Raw genomic sequence first — 16,187 nt, forward strand, 5'->3', positions numbered from 1 at the left:
TGCGTTTCAAGCACCGACGACACAATGCTCGCCACCAACAGCCGACACTCCCAGTCGTCATCCTCCACCGGGGACTCTACCAGCAGCCGTCACTCTCGCAAAGGCAGCCATGGGCCCATGCTGTCGTATGTGTGTTCTGTTGTTTCTTCTGTTGTATGTTCGGCTGCCCAAGTCATATACTGGCCACCGTACACGTCGACCCAGCCGACTCTCCTCCCACCCCCCCCCCCTCCCGTCCTCAACAGCCTGGCCGGCGAGCGAGTGACGGCATCGACATGATACGTACATGATGGTATCTCTCCAAGGTAGGTCTTGAACTCCAGATCTGCGTTGCCTCCTGAGCCATCTCGGCAGTGCTCTTGGCACCACTCCTCCCCGGCCCATCCTCTCCAGCCCCAAGGTCATCCATAATCGCCCACGTACTCGATAGCAACAAGAGAAGACATGACAAACAGCCCCAGGACGGGACAAAGCAGCACCTCCATCTTCGAGGCCGCCGGCCTGGGTTCTATGCCGCGGCAGGCCGACCATAACCAACTCCTCCAACCAAGTCCTCACCCACTCACCCACTCTCTCTCACTCGCTCACTCTCGCTGTCTCACTCTCACTTGCCCCCTCTCGCTCCCTTTCTCTCTTCATCTCTCCATGCAAATCGGGGTATGTTGCTTCTCGAATTTTACACGCCGTCAACAGGAAAGTGCATCAAACTTCCACCAAACGCCCGCCGATGCAAAAACAATGAATGCCAGCCTTAAAATCATAGTCAAAACAAGGCCATGCACGACGCATCGCCGCTCGAGCCTCGAGCCTCATCGGCTACTGCCCGCACCGTTTGCTCGCCCGGCACCGGAGCCGCCCGTCGCGCTGCGCGAGTGCAGCGTGCTGTACATGTTGCTCAGTCTCTTGCCCGTGACGCTTTTGCTCGTGTCGTCGACAGGCCAGAGCGCGGCCAAAAAGTCCCTGCCGCTTCGTTAGCTACCGTCGCACCCGCGCCTGTCGCCCAGCCTGGGGAGGGGTCATGCCGTACCAGAAATTGTTCCTCAGAGCCTCGTTCGCCGCGGAATGGGAAAACTGCGCGTCCAAAAAACGGCCGATGGCGACAAGCTCCTCGCCGAAAATGCTCGCCCGTTCCTTGCTCGACTTCACATTCTCCTTCGTCGTCGACAGAATCTTCTCAAAATTGGCTCGAACGGGCTTCAGCAGAAACCAGATCATCGCGTCGTTGTCCTTGTCTCTCTGGTCCTTGTCGTCGCCGATGCGCCGGAGCTCGTCCAGTCGTCGGAGCGCATTCGCCCTCCGCTCGGCCTGCGGTCGGCCTTCATGCTCTCGCTCTCGATGGCCGGCACCGTGGCGGTCGTCGCGCCGGCGCTGCTCGTCGCGATGGTGGTCCTCCCGACGGTGGTCTTCGCGACGGTGGTCGTCACGGCGGCCGCCATCTCGTCGGTAGTCGTCCCGTCGACGGTCGTCCCGCCGGTCGTCGCGACGATGATCCTCCCGGTGCCGGTCACGGTGGCGATCCTCGTCGTCGCGATGCCTGCGCTTTTCATGCCTGTCGCGGTCGTCGGCATGCGAACTCAGGCGACGTCCGTCATCCACGCGCCGATGCTTCGGGCTGCGACCGTCATCTTGCACCCCATGCTTGCGCTTGAAATCGGCGCGAGACGCGCCCCGGTCATCACCGTAGCTCCGGCCGTGAGCGGTTTCGCCGTCGCGGTGGTGCTCCCTCTCCCGGTCACGATGCTTCTTGGCTGCTTGGGGAACCGGCGACGCCGTCGCGCTCGCACGATGCCCATTCGCCAGCTGCTGCTTTTTGCTGTTCCGGAGATGGCCGTCCGCCGCCTTGTGCGCCGGCCGGTTGCCAGAATGCTTCGACTGCAGCACCGAAAGGAGGTATTCGGACCGACGGACGAGGTGCACCGCGCCCGGCGCCTTGAGCTTGTCGTTTGCCTTTGTGCGTTCTTCCCGCTTGCCCACTCTGTGCTCTTCCAGAAACAACTTTTCCGACATATCCAGCTCCTGGTCGTCTCGGATCTGAGCCCAGGCGCCAAAACCATGCCTGTCGATGCCGACGAGAAGCATCGCGTCTTCCTTGGCGCCCCAGGGACAGCTATAGTTGGCTCCCTTCATGGCATCCGCGAGCCGGAACGATCGCCAGTCTTGCTGGCTTCGAATCGCTTGCCGGAGAATCTGGAGCTGCTGCGGCCGCTCAATCGCCGTCTCGGCGTTGACCTTCTTCAGCTGACCAAAATCGATGAGCACCGCCTTCTTGTCCTTCTTCGTCAACGCCTTGCCAGACTTCCTCTCTTCCTCCGCCAGTCGAGCGTCGTTGTCCTCCATCGCATGCTTCGCAGCCGCAATGAAATCGTCGAGCACCGACTTGACAAACGTGGGATCTCTCTCAGCCAGCTTCGCTTCCTGTATAATGTCGTCGCCGCGGTCGTCCATGGACCCGAACCGAAAGTAGGCCTTGATGAGATTCCGCTGCTCCTTGTCGTCCAGCGGGCGTTTGGGATCCGCCAGCAGCGCTCGTTGTTCCTCCTCCTCCTGCTCCTGCTCCCTCTGCCGCTTCTTGAGTCGGTCGGCCCGGTCATTTTCCTTCGTGCGGCTCTTGATCGTCGCCCTCCGTGGCGCGTTCTCGGCCGCCAGCTTCGCGACATACTCCTCGTGCTTGCGCTTCTCCTCCTCGGCTTTCATCTCCGCCACCTTGTCGGCGGGAATAATTTGGTCCCAGTCGAGGTTCATATCATCCACCTTGACATCGGTGATTTGCATGAAATTATCCCAATCAATACCACCGCTGCTGAGGTTGATCTTGTCGTCGACCTTGGTCTTCGTGACTTCGGCGTTTTCGAGAATCGAGTCGATATCCAGCTGCTCGAGCCGTTCCTGGTTGCCGCTCTGTTCGAACATCTTGGAGGACCGCATCTTCAGGACCATCTGGATGTCCTCGGACGACGACGGGCCGTCCGTCTTTAGGCCTTTCTTGTTCAGCTGCTCCTGAAACTCGGCCTGGCCGTCCTCGGTGACGCCCGCTTGAATGGTGAGGTACTCCAAGAGCAGCTTGTTTCGGGCTCGCTCCAGAACTTCTTCCTCGACCGTTTCCTTGGACACAAGACGATAGATGTTGACGGGCCGCTTCTGTCCGATCCGGTGGGCTCGAGCCATGGCCTGCAGATCGGCCTGGGGGTTCCAATCCGAGTCAAAGATGATGACGGTGTCGGCCGTCATGAGGTTGATGCCAAGTCCGCCGGCTCGTGTGGACAAAAGAAAGCAAAAGTCGTCGCTGTCTTCGGCATTGAAGTGATCGATGGCCATCCGACGCGGTCCAGCTGCGATGGTTCCATCCAACCGTTGGAATTTGTACCCTTTCAGGGACAGGTAATCGCCAAGGATATCCAGCATCTTCACCATCTGGCTGAAGATGAGAACTCGGTGCCCGTCCTTCTTGAGCTTCGTCAGGAGCTGGTCGATCAGCATCATCTTGCCACTACTGGCAATCAATCCCTTGATCTGATCCTCGCGGCGAACGCTGCCGGCCAAGACACGCTCCTCGGCGCCAGGGAACATGTAGGGGTGGTTGCTAATCTTCTTCAGCTCCATCATGATGTTGAGGAGCGAGTTCTTGTGGCCACCGCTGGCGTCGCACAGCGCCGCATAGTTCCTCGTCAATATGTTCTTGTAATAATCCAGCTGAACGTCGGAGAGCTCGACGCGAATAATTTTCTCCGTCTTTGGGGGCAAGTCGGACTCCACAGTCTCCTTCGTCCTTCGCAGGATGTATGGTGCAATGGCGGTGTGGAGATTTTGCAGCTTCTCTTGCGCATCGCCGGCGGAGAGAGAATCCAAGTCCTCGTCGATGTTCACCTTGCCAGGGTTCAGAAAGTTGAGCAGCGCCGAGAGTTCCGAGAGGTTGTTTTGGATCGGGGTACCCGTGATCAGGACCTTGCACGGGATGCCGAAGCCCAGCAATCGGCCGTACAGCTGAGATTCCTGGTTCTTGAGCCGATGCGCTTCGTCCACGGCGAGCGTTTGAAACTTTATTGTCGAGAGGAAAGCAAAGTCCTGCAGCACGAATTCGTACGAGGTCACGAGAACGTTGAACTTGGGTTTTCGGGGGTCGCCGCCAATTATGAGTTCGTTTTCGCGAATGAGCGTCCTTGATTCCTCGGGACCGAGATAGACGACGTAATTCAGATCGGGGGCCCAATTGTTGAAAGTATCGCACCAGGCGGGAATGACGCTGAGCGGCGCAACGACCAGTGTTGGACCTTCCTGATGACGTTGATTCCGAAGCCAGCTGATGAAGGAAACTGTCTGCACAGTTTTACCGAGGCCCATTTCGTCGGCGAGAATAACGTTGTTCCCACGAGTCCAGTTGAGGCAGAGAAAGTTTAGACCTTTTAGTTGAAACTCGCGAAGCTCACCTCCGACGATGTACTCGGGTTGCTTCTCCAGCATGGTCATCCTCGTGCGCGAATTCAAGTTGGCCTCGTGCCGGTCGGACTTCCACGATCGCGACGCTCTGTCCAAATACTGGTCAATCTTGTCTTGAAACTTGACGCTGATGTCCGTGGCCAGTTCCCAGGTGCATGCTTCGTAGGTAAGTCCCTTCCATTTCACGAAATACTCGTCGTCAAGGTCGCCGTTGCGGACGGCGACAACTCTCTCGACTTGCGTGTAGTCTGCGTAGGCATTCTCGTTTCGTTCACGGTCAAGGAAGAATTGCTCTTTCGCTTCTGGCGCGACATCCTCCCCGAAGCGTATGTCCAGCTCGTACTCGACCACCTTGCGGAAGTAGTTTTCGACTTTTCGAAATCCACGCATGCTGCGAAGCGAATCGATGGTTTCCCACGTGTCATGCATGTGCGACTTTCCTTCCCACTTGATAAAGTATTCGAAATCGTGCCGGCCCGAGTCGAATTGGATTTCCAGCCCATCCTTCAGTCGATGTCGAATGACCTTTTCAACGTACGGAGAGTCGTCAACGTAGTCGGCTACGTAGAAACCAGTCGTAGCCTCGGCATCTTCGTCATCATCGAAGTCGCTTTCTTCGTAGGCACCTTGCTGGACCTGCTGCGCGGCGCGACGGTTCGACCATCGCTTCTCGGCGAAGGCGAGTGTGGGCTGTGCTTCGCGCTGTAACCTAGCCTTCTTCAGCTGACTTTTAGCCCTCGCCCCACCATATGTGTCGGAATCCGAGTCGGAATCGTTGGTTGAAGGTTGCATGGCAGGAGTGCCTCGTTTTGAATCTGGCATGCGCGTCGCTCATTAGTCGAAGGACAGCATGTGCGAGATGGCTGTTTGGCGCATGGAACTCACGAGGCATTGACGGGTTCACGCGGCGACGTTTGGTCTGTCGCCGGCTCGTCGGCCCAATATCAGAGTCGGAGTCACTCGATTCAACCTTGGAGTCTGGTCAGCTTCGTCGACGGCATGCGCGTGGCGACGGCACAGGCGAGGCATGAACACACCAGTTTCACACGTTCCCTCGCTCGCGTCTACCCATTCGAATTAGCAGTCGATACCACAAGGCGGGCATGTTGCGGAGGAGGAACGTACACTGCGTCGAAGGCCATACAGCTCAGGGTTGGCTTTTATGAAGTCATCCTCGGCGACCGGTGACTTGCGTTTGGATGGGCGAGACGAGTCGGCCGAGGTCGCATCATCTTGGCCTCCGGCTTCCTCTGGCTCGTACACGACGCCATCCTGCACCTCGAAGTCGCCGTCATCGGACGCGTCGCCTTCACTGGTTCCATCGGATTCCGACATGTGGTCATCGTGGTGTAAGTGGTTTGAGGCGTCACCGTTGCGGTTTTCCGTGTCCGACGGGGAGGAGCGGTTCATAGGCGTGACTCGAGTGTCGGATAGATCGCTATCACTCAAGCCGCGCTCGGCAAAGGTGGTCGTATCCCCGGCATCATCGGGCGACAAGTGACCGTTGACCAGACCCCCCTCAGTAGGGGTGGACATCGTTGCGGCTTTGACGAGAGCTGCCTGCTAAACGAAACGAGTTAGCAAGGACGCTGTCGGGATTTGCAGTGCATTGATGGCTCCATTGCAGGACGGAAACTCCGGCGACACGTAAAATTATTTCTCAATGCTCCGTATCATGCCGGACGAGGGAGCAATTCCGGATATCGCATAGTTGTGACTCTTGGCCGAGGCGAGGCTGATGAAGAAGGTGGTGGTTACGGAGGCCAAGGCGATGACGAGGAGGCAGGGCAGGACAAGACAGTATGTCCGTGTCATCGGCAACCGTCATTTCCTTCCAACCAGCACAGCTTGCAAGTCGTACAGGGGATCCATGACCCGGGGGTGCCATGGCGTGGCGGTTGAGGCGATGATGGATGATCCAAACGGCCACGGCAGGTGTCGATTGGCAGAGACGGCAGGGGAAGAGAACGGGAGCACGTACAAATCATTCGAAGACGGAACTCGAGCACCAAGTATGATCTAGGATGATCGACTACCTTGGCAGGTGCGAGGTCGACGCCGTATCGTGTGGATGGTCGACGGGGGTTGAGGGTTTCGAGGGGACGTGGTGTGGAAATGGGCACAAAAATGGACTGGTGTAGAGAGAATACAGATAGGTAGAGGTAGGGAAGAATTGGAGGTGGAGGAGGGTCCGAAGGCACAGTGGGCCACAGCGCCTGGCCACAGCGGTGACAGGTACTACCGGGGGCACTTGTGTTGGTCCATAGGACCTGCAGGCACGCGGACCGTACTCACGTGACACGGAAGCAAACTATAAGTCACTGACACGGATGCAACGCTTACTTTGAATATGAGTAGCAAGTAAAGTAGTACCGTGCATTGCATGTACATGTACAGTGTAAGTGAGTGGTTGTATACTTACTACCCAGTGCCACCATGTAAGTACGCAAATCAAGGCGGTTGGACACCAAGATGGCTGGCAAACTGAATGAATCGAGAAGAATTCGTGTGCGCTTTGAATCACCATCCGCTCACGGTAATGACTACACTGCGTCCGACGCAATCGCTCAGTGCTAGTACATACGGCACTGTTATATGCACGTCTGCGTGTATGCGGTTGCATGTATCTCGCTATTAATTCCAGTACAATTGTAAGTATTATAAGTACAGCTATATTACGGAGTACTTACTCCGTGCTCCGTTCCGTACTGCACTTCAATATATGGTTCTGTACTCCGCATGCATGTGCAAGTACAAGTACAAGCATGGTAAGTACTTACATGTTTATTCCATATGTAATACGTATCTATTAATAATTGACTCTTATTGAGATACTGTGCAAATACGCATTTTGAATACATGCATATACTGGATTCTTGCTGAAGGTACTTGTATTATGTTCTCCAGGATACCATGGATCTGATGTAGGTGTAAGTACTTACGGAGTAAGCAAATCGAATCTTTTAATTGTCGTGGTAATAGTAGAAATTCGCACACGAGTTACCTCAGCATGCCATCCGTCTGGTCTGCATCGTGTCTGGTGGGTGCATATTCCCGATCACATCTCAAGACAGGCAATCACCTCTCTCCCCAACCCACAGCTCACTGCTATCCTTCAGCACGCCTCGAGAGGATCGCAGGGGACCACTCCAGGAGTAATAAATAGCATCGGCAACGGGTTCAAAGCACGGGCTAAATCGCAAGCCAAGGACGTTGCAGGCACGAACTATACATTGTGGCCGACGTACGCTCTAGACGAGATCCGCTACGATTGCAGCCCGCCTCTTAACTACAGCTACGCAATCCAAGCAAGCATAAACCCTATCGGTCCCAACCTCCAGGAGCCCCAGAATGGAGTATAGCCCGACTAGGTATACATCTACTAGCCGGATAGAAAAGGATCTAGGGTGAAGGGAAAAGAAGGAGGACAAAGAAGCCAGAGTAACTACCAGCACAATAGACGGAGGCAACGAATCAAAGCAGGATATGATGTACAAATTATAGGAAAAGGCCACAACCTTTGCGACTAGAAACGGAGAAGATAATGGGACGGATCCCGACAAAACCTTCCACATGGAAGGCGATACAATATACCTGGCCTACAACGATATCCTCTTTGGCCCCGACGACGATAATGCGGCCAACGAGGTTCAAGTCCGATGCCCCTACTGCTACAAGATCTGGCCATCTCTAAAGGAGAAGGTCCAACACTAGATACCCCAACGTACGCGGGCCACGTCACTGGTGAGTCACGTCTCGACGACGGGCAAAAATGTAAAGATGGACTCGCAAGGTCTCGTTATGTGTGTATAGGTGTATGTATGTATGTATATGAATGATGATGCATGTATGTGTTCTATCTCTCCTACCCTGCCTGGCCTACCCAGTCCGGCAAATGACGCTCTGGAGGCATCCACTGCTCTCACTACCAATCCAAGACGAATGCATACCTTTCCGCTCGAGGTAGCATGGACAGCAACGATGCCTAGTCTGCCAAGACTTGTCGCAGCATGACCAAAAAGTTATCGTTCAGCTTATGAACTTCGGAAACCGGCGGCTTCAACGGCTCCCCGGCCGACCGTCGGAGGCGATCCTGCTGCTTCGACCGTCTCCTCCTTTCCGCCTCTATGGGGTCCAGCTCGTCCTCCTTCTCGGCCTCCTCCTCGGACTCGGAGCCGTCGTCGTACGTCATCTCCTGAAGATCTTGGCCGTCTAGGCCGAAATCGGACGAGCTGAAATTCATGCCCACGGCTCCCATGCCCAAGTGGCCTCCGGGCTGCCCTTCGGCCGCCATCTTCTGGCGCGTCTTGTCGTTGTGCCACTTCTTTCGAGACTCCTGCCATGCGATGAGCGCGTTGATCTCCTCCGTGGCCGTCTGCTTCTCGAGAAGACCTGCGCTGATTCCGCCTTCGAACAGCGCGTTGACGTTGAGCGTCCCGTTTGTGGGACCCTTGCGAAGGAACTCGAGGATGCCTTCCAACCAGCCCATGAGCTGGGTGAAGAGTCCGTTGTCGTGGGTGTGGACCTCGTGAACAAACTTGTAAAAGTTGTGCTCGTGTCGCTGGCACAGGTCGATGAAGGCCTGGACAGTCTGGTTGGGATCCGCCGAGGCATCCTGCTCCCGACACTTGTCGACCACCTTTCGCATGTTAGCCAAGCGCCACGGACAAGGCACCGCTCGTCGGCGACGGCCCAGTACGTACCTGGATCATGTCGTCGATGAATTCGGCAAAGTCGGTTACGCTGCTGTAAACGTTGGCCGACTTGTACACCCTCACCAGCGGCTCGTAGAAGATGGTGAAGAGATCGCGGAAGAGCTGGAGCGTGACGGGCTCCTCGATCAGGTGCAGCATCATCGTCTTGTCACGCTGTCTCGTGCACAGCTTCAGCAGCTGCTTCAGATACGAGAACAGCTGGGCGCCCTGCTTGAGCTCCTCGTCGATGTTCTCGACGGCGTTGTTGAAGGCGACGTAGGCGTTGAACAAGCGCTGTATCTGCTCGCCTGTCAATTCCGGCTCCAGCAGGTCCGAGCGCAGAATGGCGACTATGATGTCGACATGCTCGTCCTCGCTTTCCTCGCGGATCGTGTTCTTGACACGCTCCTCGGCGTTGGTGTATCGCTGGATCTTCTCGGCGAAGACGGGGTCTCCGATCTTGCTCGTCAGGACCTCGATGGATTTTTGGAAGCTCTTGATGCCGTCGTTCAGCGTCAGGGAGAAGATTCGCTGCATCAACGATCGAGTGCCGAACGGCTGGGCGAGGAAAATATCCAGAATGCCCGACATGACGGCGGCCGGGTTCGCGATGCGGATGACGTTTTTGATGACCGAGTAAGGGATGAGAGAATGGATTCGCCGGGCTTGGGCGAACAACTCGGGCGAGTTGTCCTCGGCGAGGAAGAGATGGTAGATGACGGCGGCAATTTCGATGCGCAGCCACTCGGCAAACTTGCGATACTGGATGCTGAGGTCCTCGATCGTCGCCTTCTCCTTGATCTCCTTGAAGAGCATGGTGAGTCCGTTTCGCTCGATGATGTCTCTTCGGAATCTGCGACACGTTAGCCGGGAGGCATCGTCGTCGATCGGGACCGAGGCAAGACGCACTGCTCCATGTACTCGTCGAGGTCGGCGGCACGCTTCCTGGCAATCTCATAAAACTGCTTCTGCTCCTCCATGCGCTTCTCGTCGACGGCCTTTCGTCGAACGATGTCTTCGACGTCGTCGTCGGTCGGGGTGATGGGATTGCCTCCTAGGAAATCCTGCATCGCTTTCGTGTTGGCCACTTGCGGGTTGTGCAGCAGCGATCGAACCCAAGCGCGCAGGGAGATGCGCTGATTCTCACGCCAGAGAACGAAAGTCTGCGGGTAGGCGTCAGCATCGAGAGACGACGTTTCGAAGCTGCAGCGCGCGCGCACCTCGTCCTTGCTGGCACTCACGGGTTGGGCCGGGGGACTCGGACGATCATCGACCGACGGACGGGGAGACTTGGAGCGCACCGATCTTGCCGAAGCGGTGGATCCCGGCCTCCGATGGCTAATTTTCCCTACGATGCGTGAGCATGGCCGGCTGCGGCGGCGTTCGCGACACGACCGGGGTCCGTACCTTCGGTGGGCGACAGCAGCGACGGCGAGGCGGCGACGGCCTCTTGGAAGCCCGTGCGGGTCGATACCGTGGAGACGGACGACGCATCCGAGTCGTCGCCGTTGCTGAAGGCCGTGAGGATTCCCGACGCCGTCGAGCTCGACTTGTTCTTCCTCGGCAGCTGCGGCAAGACTCGCCCGGGAAGCTCCGTCTTCAAGTGCTTGTAGAGCTTGGAAAAGTCGCCGTACCTACGGCCGACGAAGTGTTCAAGCTCCCCCTTTCTCTTGATGCGGAGGAGGAACTCGGCGTGCTTGTGCTGGCGGATGTTTCTCCTGACCGAGGTGACGCGCACGCCGGCCACGTTGACGTCCCAGCCGTTGATGTAGTTGCCTTCGGGTATGGTATGCAGGACACCCGTGTCGATGGCGTTGCTGTCGACGATGTCGATCTCGGAGAAGCGGATGCGCTCCTCGAAGCCCGACGAGGTGCCGATGCCCGAGACCATCATCAGCTCCACGAGCTTCTGGGCCTTGATGGCGAGCTTGCGGCGCTTCGTCTCCTCGAGGCGGTCCTCGGACGAGGAGATTTGCTTGCCGGCAAAAGATTCGAGAAACTGGGGGAGGGGGGGGGGGGGCGTTCATCAGCGCGTGACCGCCAACGGAGCAAGGCCGGCGTGCAGCCGTCATGGCTTCGACGTACCACCTGCAGCTTATCTTGCCAAAACTCCTTCTCCCTCGCCTTGTCGAGGAAGGGAAAGTCCCGAACGTGGTTGACGAAGATGTAGCGGAGGACGGGCAGCTCCGACTCCTGCGGGGAGACCTCCCCATGCTCGGATCTGAAGGGTGCGCCGAAGCGTTGAAGTGCCGTCGGGGAGTTGAGCTCGTTGATTTCCCACTTGACCTGCAGGGACATCAACTCGCGCTTGAGGTCTACGTACGACAACGGTCAGCAGAGCTGGGTGCCACAAGCGTCGGCACGAGCACGACGCACAATGCTCCTGTTTCCCCGTCAATGCGTTCCGCGGCGCCGGCACGAGCACCGACTCGGGTGCCGGCACAGAGTTGCTGCTGCTCGTGCGGATGGGCAACGCCGTCGTCGTCGGCTTGACGCCCACCTCGGGCTTCTCTCCCTCTCCCGAAGTCATGGCGTACGAGACGACCATTTGATTCTCGCCCGACGTATGACGGCGGCGACGACGAGAGTGCCGAGATGTGCGGCGCTGGGAGATGACGGTCTTCTGCTGGTCTGACTGGAGCGGGGACTCGGGTCGTAGACCCAGGCGAAGGAGGCGGGAACAATGCTGGTACGGAGAGAAAAGCAAGGCGAGCAGACGAGGAGGTCCTTTAAAGCCAAAAGCTTTGGACGGAGCGATGTGGCGGGGCAGCCGCTGGTGTCGTCAGTGTTGCGGTCGCAGCACTAACACGGGTTCAGGGGTGAAATACCTTGGCCGTGGGTACGGAGTACGTACATGTAAGTAGTTGTACTGCACCAAGACTCCTACAAGCACATTCCTTGTTACGGGGAGTACTCCGTATTACCTTTGTACCTATTAAAAGCATGGCTGTACCTGCAAAGTACGGGGTACCTCGTACTAATAGCCGGAACCTCCTAACTTGGTATTACTGTAAGTACTGTAAGTACTGTAAGCACGGGTACGAAGTCATAGACCACTTGCAAGTACTGAGGTACTCCCTACCATTGGACTGAACTACAGTACTTACATATATTACTTACTACTAGGTAACCTACTACTCCGTACTACCAGCAAGGTCGTACTACTACAGTACAAGTATCGTACTAGTTCAAAATGCCCTGGTACTAGTTGGTATTTGTGTTAGACGGTTTTTGAAGCACAAGGTACGGAGTGTCGCTCCATACTGCAAACACTTGCTGGGTTGAACTTGGTGAGTTGGGTTTGTTCACCACTCGTTACGGCCCAAGCATGCACACCGTGGGACGAACACGGAACGCAGGAGCGCGAAACCCCTGCTGATATTTGCCGAAGAGGAAAGCCTTTGGTGCTATATTGTAGCTAGCCACTGTCTTGATGCGGTACGCAGTAGGTACATCTTGTCAGTGTATCAAGGATCTGCCGTGCTGAATGTACATACAACGATAAGTACCTACCTACCTAGTAGCAAGCATCGCATCAGCAGGTTAGTATAGGTACTAGGTACCTACCTATTGGAGGACTACTCAGGCATTACAACTTGTGTTAACTACCTAGTACAGTACCGCTTACTACTAAGGTAGGTACTGTAGGTACCTGAGTTGCTAGGCACTTCCACCTCTTGTGGCAAGTTGTACAAGGTAATACCGCCAGCACCATGACCAGACGATGTACAGAAACATGTACCCGAAGGTGTACAGTAATGTAATACATGTACTACATAACATGTATTTGTCCCTATTACAACCACAGAGAAGCGGGTAATATTGAATGCAGCCGTACGGAGTGCAGAGAGGGAAGTTAGCAGGTACTGACTTAGGTACAACTACCTACCTAGTACCTACTAGGTACCTTAGGTATTAGTTGAGTACTACTGGTACTCCGTACTGCGCACAGTAGACCTACTTAGTCCCAAGTTGTAGCACACCAACTTACTGACAGTCGTGCCCTAGGAACAGCATCCGACCGTGCCAACAAGAACAGAGGAACGGATGCCCAGGCTTCATCACCACACAGGCGCACGCACGCGCACACACAGCCTTCGGGCCGGCGCAGCACTCTCCGCCGAGCACCTGCCGCCTGCGCCGGCTGTGCAAGTTCGACATACATGTACAGGGCTCTATGGCGGCCCGTGTGATCGCGGTGTGGAGGGACAGGCTGTGCTGCCAATATGGCCCCATAGAAGCCTCCATTTGAGCGGTTGAGAATAGCCACTGGCGTGGAGCGTGATGCTGCCACAGGGGTCCAAGCCACTCTCGATTCGGGCCTCCCACCTGTGGACGGATGACTGCCGTCGGCCATGGCGGCAGCGACGGGCACTGCCTCGTCAACGGTGTTCACGCACGAAAATGTGAACAGAAAAGAGGACAGGGTTCCTTGCTGGTGCACTCCGTCATGGTGCGAGGTAATTGTGTTTCACTCCGCCGGAAGCAATTTACCTCCACAAGCCGCCATCGACATGGTGGATGGCCCATTGTTGCTGATGGCACGGATGAAGATGCCTGGTGGCTCATCCGTAGTAGTCACCAGCACTACCCTCCGTTACAAATAGCCTATAGGTGCCAAGTACACGTACTGTACGCCGTAATTACAGGGGTCGACATCAGCTGGGAGGGAAGCGTTGGCACCTAGACTCTAAGTAGTGCTCCTGACTTACTGCACAACTAGTAGGTACCTAGTAAGTATCCATCAAGGCGTACAAGCAATGCGTCAACAGCGCGCATCTAGATTGCCTTTCGAGGTTGAGAAAGAGTTTGGCCTCGCCCCTAAATTGCCTTTCGAGGTTGAGAAAGAGTTTGACCTCGCCCTCTAGCTTTCCTTGGCGAGCCGTTCAGTAACTGTGCCTACCGGGCTTGCACCCTTCGATGGGGTATGTAGAGTTCGCGCGGCTCACTCCATCACCCTCGATGGAGGCTTCTTCTGCCAAGCCGCTCACGGTTTCAGAGCGAACCAGCAATGCTTGCGAGGGTAACGTTTCCGTTTCCTACCCTCGTACTCGTGCTTTGCGCCAAGATGAAACCTCCAGCACTGTCAAGTGTCAAGCATGTCGACTGAGAGCAGACGCGGTACCGAATGGCCATCCGGCCATCCGATACGACACCCTGCCAGTCTCCCAGGAGCGGAACAAACAACTGCAGCAGCCCCCGTCAGGTTCATACATGTCTAGGTGCCGACAACGCCAGGCTGTCGTGACAGAAACAGATGCCCAATACGCCGTCCATGCCAGGTGCTTGCATGCAAGCGGGAAGGAGAATGAAAATGCGACGCCAACAAGGGCAACGGGGCATTGGGGGCCCGGCGTCGGATTCGCCGCAACGCTGCGTAGCCCCGTCACCCGCGTCACAGTTCGTCAAACGCCCGGAGATGCTCCCCATCGTCAAGCGGCGTCTTCCACAGGAGGGACCTGCCAGACTCTCCGACGACCTCGGTCGACGGCCCGGACGTGTTGGAGATGGCGTACCACGACGACGCCATGGCCGAGTCGGAGCCGCGGTGATGCGGCTCGTCCAGCTCCGTTCGTGCGTAGTTGATGCCGACGACGAGGGCGATGACGACGATGGTCACGACGGACGTGACGGACCAGATGATCTTGAGCTTCTTGCGTGTCCTCTCCTGCCACGCCCTGTCCGCGCGCTCCCAGCGCTCTATTCGCTCCCTCACAACGTCGACTCGGCTCGTGAGTGCCTCGATCTTCGCCCGGCCGTGGCTTATCCTGCTCTGGAGGTCCGAGATTCGTCTTTCGTGCCCTTCGAACCGTCCGATGGCGACCAGCTGGCCGGCAACGTCGCTCTCGAGGTGACGAGAGTCTTTGTCGAAGGAATCGTAAATGTCCCGGGACGACTGCGCCAGGTCCTTGAGGGCCATGACGGTGCTGTGTAGAGTGCTCGTCTTTTCCAAAACGGCGTAGTAGGTGTCGTCCAGTCGTTTTGTCATGTCTGTGGAGAAGGTGTTGAGCCGGGCAATCGACCGCGACAAGGCACTGTCGAGAAGCGACGTCAGGCACATGACACGATGCGACGACGTGCAGGACCCGACGCCGACGGCATCAACTCACCGTGACCTGGCGGCGGCCTTGTCCCGCTCCAGCTCCAGTTCGAGTCTCTTCGCCGCACCATCGTGGTTCTCATTCGGGCCGTCGTCGTCTCTCGGCACCAAAACGCTGGGCCTCCGGCTCTGGCCCGGGCTCGCCAACGGCGTCATGCCTTCCAACCGGGCCATGTCTATCGAGTTTCTGTCCTGCGGTGGATCGAAGGCGGGTCGCAGTGCTCGGCCATCGTGTGGATGCGGACGCGGACGCGGACGCAGCTGACGTTGCTCGGCTTGTGGAGGATGGAGATGGAGCTTGCCCGGGGAGGCAAACTCTGGCAAAGATGGTTTGGCTTCGTGTCGGCCACCAAAGCGGGAAGGTGACGTGGATTTTGGCAAATCGGGTGGGTTGCTTTGTAGGTTCGCCATTACCGACTGTCGGCAGTGTCGAGCCCTGATCCAGGTGACCTCGTAGGGAAACCCGGCATCGCAAGGAGGAGCGTGGAGCCGATTTTGTCGTCCGCGACCATCTGAGTGGATGGAGCAACAATGTACTGTACATGTACAGGCACATGTACTCTGCACTCTGCACTTGCTGCAGAGTACTTGCAGCATAAAGTACAACTGCTTGTACCAAAGACATATTACTGTGAAGACAGAGTACGGAGTACTTGGATAATACTTGTAGCATGTAATTAGTTGTACTTGGTCCGTAGTACAGTTGGTGCAAGGGCAGGTACCTATGTACAGCACTATGAGCATGCACTGAGGAATAGATGTTGCACCCAAGTACTCCGTACATGTACATAGTACGGAGCAGGATTAATTGCAAGTACAGCCAGTGTAGTGCACCAGACTGTACGGAGTACTGTAAAAATACTTGCACTCGTTCTGTACAGTGCTTGTACTCGTACTTGTACATGTTGCATGTACGAGGACTTATTGCCATGGGGCATGTACAGGTACGACCAATGGTT

The 16,187-nt window shown here is 56.4% G+C and overlaps 4 protein-coding genes across 4 annotated transcripts; 1 reads left to right on the forward strand and 3 right to left on the reverse strand.

Annotated features, from left to right (window-relative positions):
• Positions 1-809: 809 nt before the first annotated feature.
• DCS_05230 (chromo domain-containing protein 1) lies at positions 810-5,970 on the reverse strand (the record flags this gene model as incomplete). The annotated part of the gene is made up of 5 exons (XM_040802536.1): positions 810-960; positions 1,028-5,249; positions 5,320-5,404; positions 5,472-5,498; positions 5,560-5,970. The coding sequence occupies 5 exons, from the start codon at positions 5,968-5,970 to the stop codon at positions 810-812; spliced, it is 4,896 nt and encodes a 1,631-aa protein (XP_040657569.1).
• A 1,474-nt stretch (positions 5,971-7,444) lies between these two features.
• Positions 7,445-8,148, forward strand: DCS_05231 (uncharacterized protein; the record flags this gene model as incomplete). The annotated part of the gene is made up of 3 exons (XM_040802537.1): positions 7,445-7,474; positions 7,536-7,790; positions 7,939-8,148. 3 exons carry the CDS (start codon positions 7,445-7,447, stop codon positions 8,146-8,148), a joined length of 495 nt encoding a protein of 164 aa, XP_040657570.1.
• Positions 8,149-8,419: 271 nt separating this feature from the next.
• DCS_05232 (PX domain protein) lies at positions 8,420-13,697 on the reverse strand (the record flags this gene model as incomplete). The annotated part of the gene is made up of 8 exons (XM_040802538.1): positions 8,420-9,073; positions 9,138-9,981; positions 10,038-10,476; positions 10,536-11,127; positions 11,214-11,443; positions 11,505-11,901; positions 13,120-13,502; positions 13,643-13,697. 8 exons carry the CDS (start codon positions 13,695-13,697, stop codon positions 8,420-8,422), a joined length of 3,594 nt encoding a protein of 1,197 aa, XP_040657571.1.
• Positions 13,698-14,523: 826 nt separating this feature from the next.
• Positions 14,524-15,639, reverse strand: DCS_05233 (uncharacterized protein; the record flags this gene model as incomplete). Its single annotated transcript, XM_040802539.1, has 2 exons — positions 14,524-15,163; positions 15,239-15,639. 2 exons carry the CDS (start codon positions 15,637-15,639, stop codon positions 14,524-14,526), a joined length of 1,041 nt encoding a protein of 346 aa, XP_040657572.1.
• Between the last annotated feature and the right edge of the window lie 548 nt (positions 15,640-16,187).

Source organism: Drechmeria coniospora, chromosome 02, assembly GCF_001625195.1.
Source record: "Drechmeria coniospora strain ARSEF 6962 chromosome 02, whole genome shotgun sequence".
Classification (NCBI taxonomy): domain Eukaryota; kingdom Fungi; phylum Ascomycota; class Sordariomycetes; order Hypocreales; family Ophiocordycipitaceae; genus Drechmeria; species Drechmeria coniospora.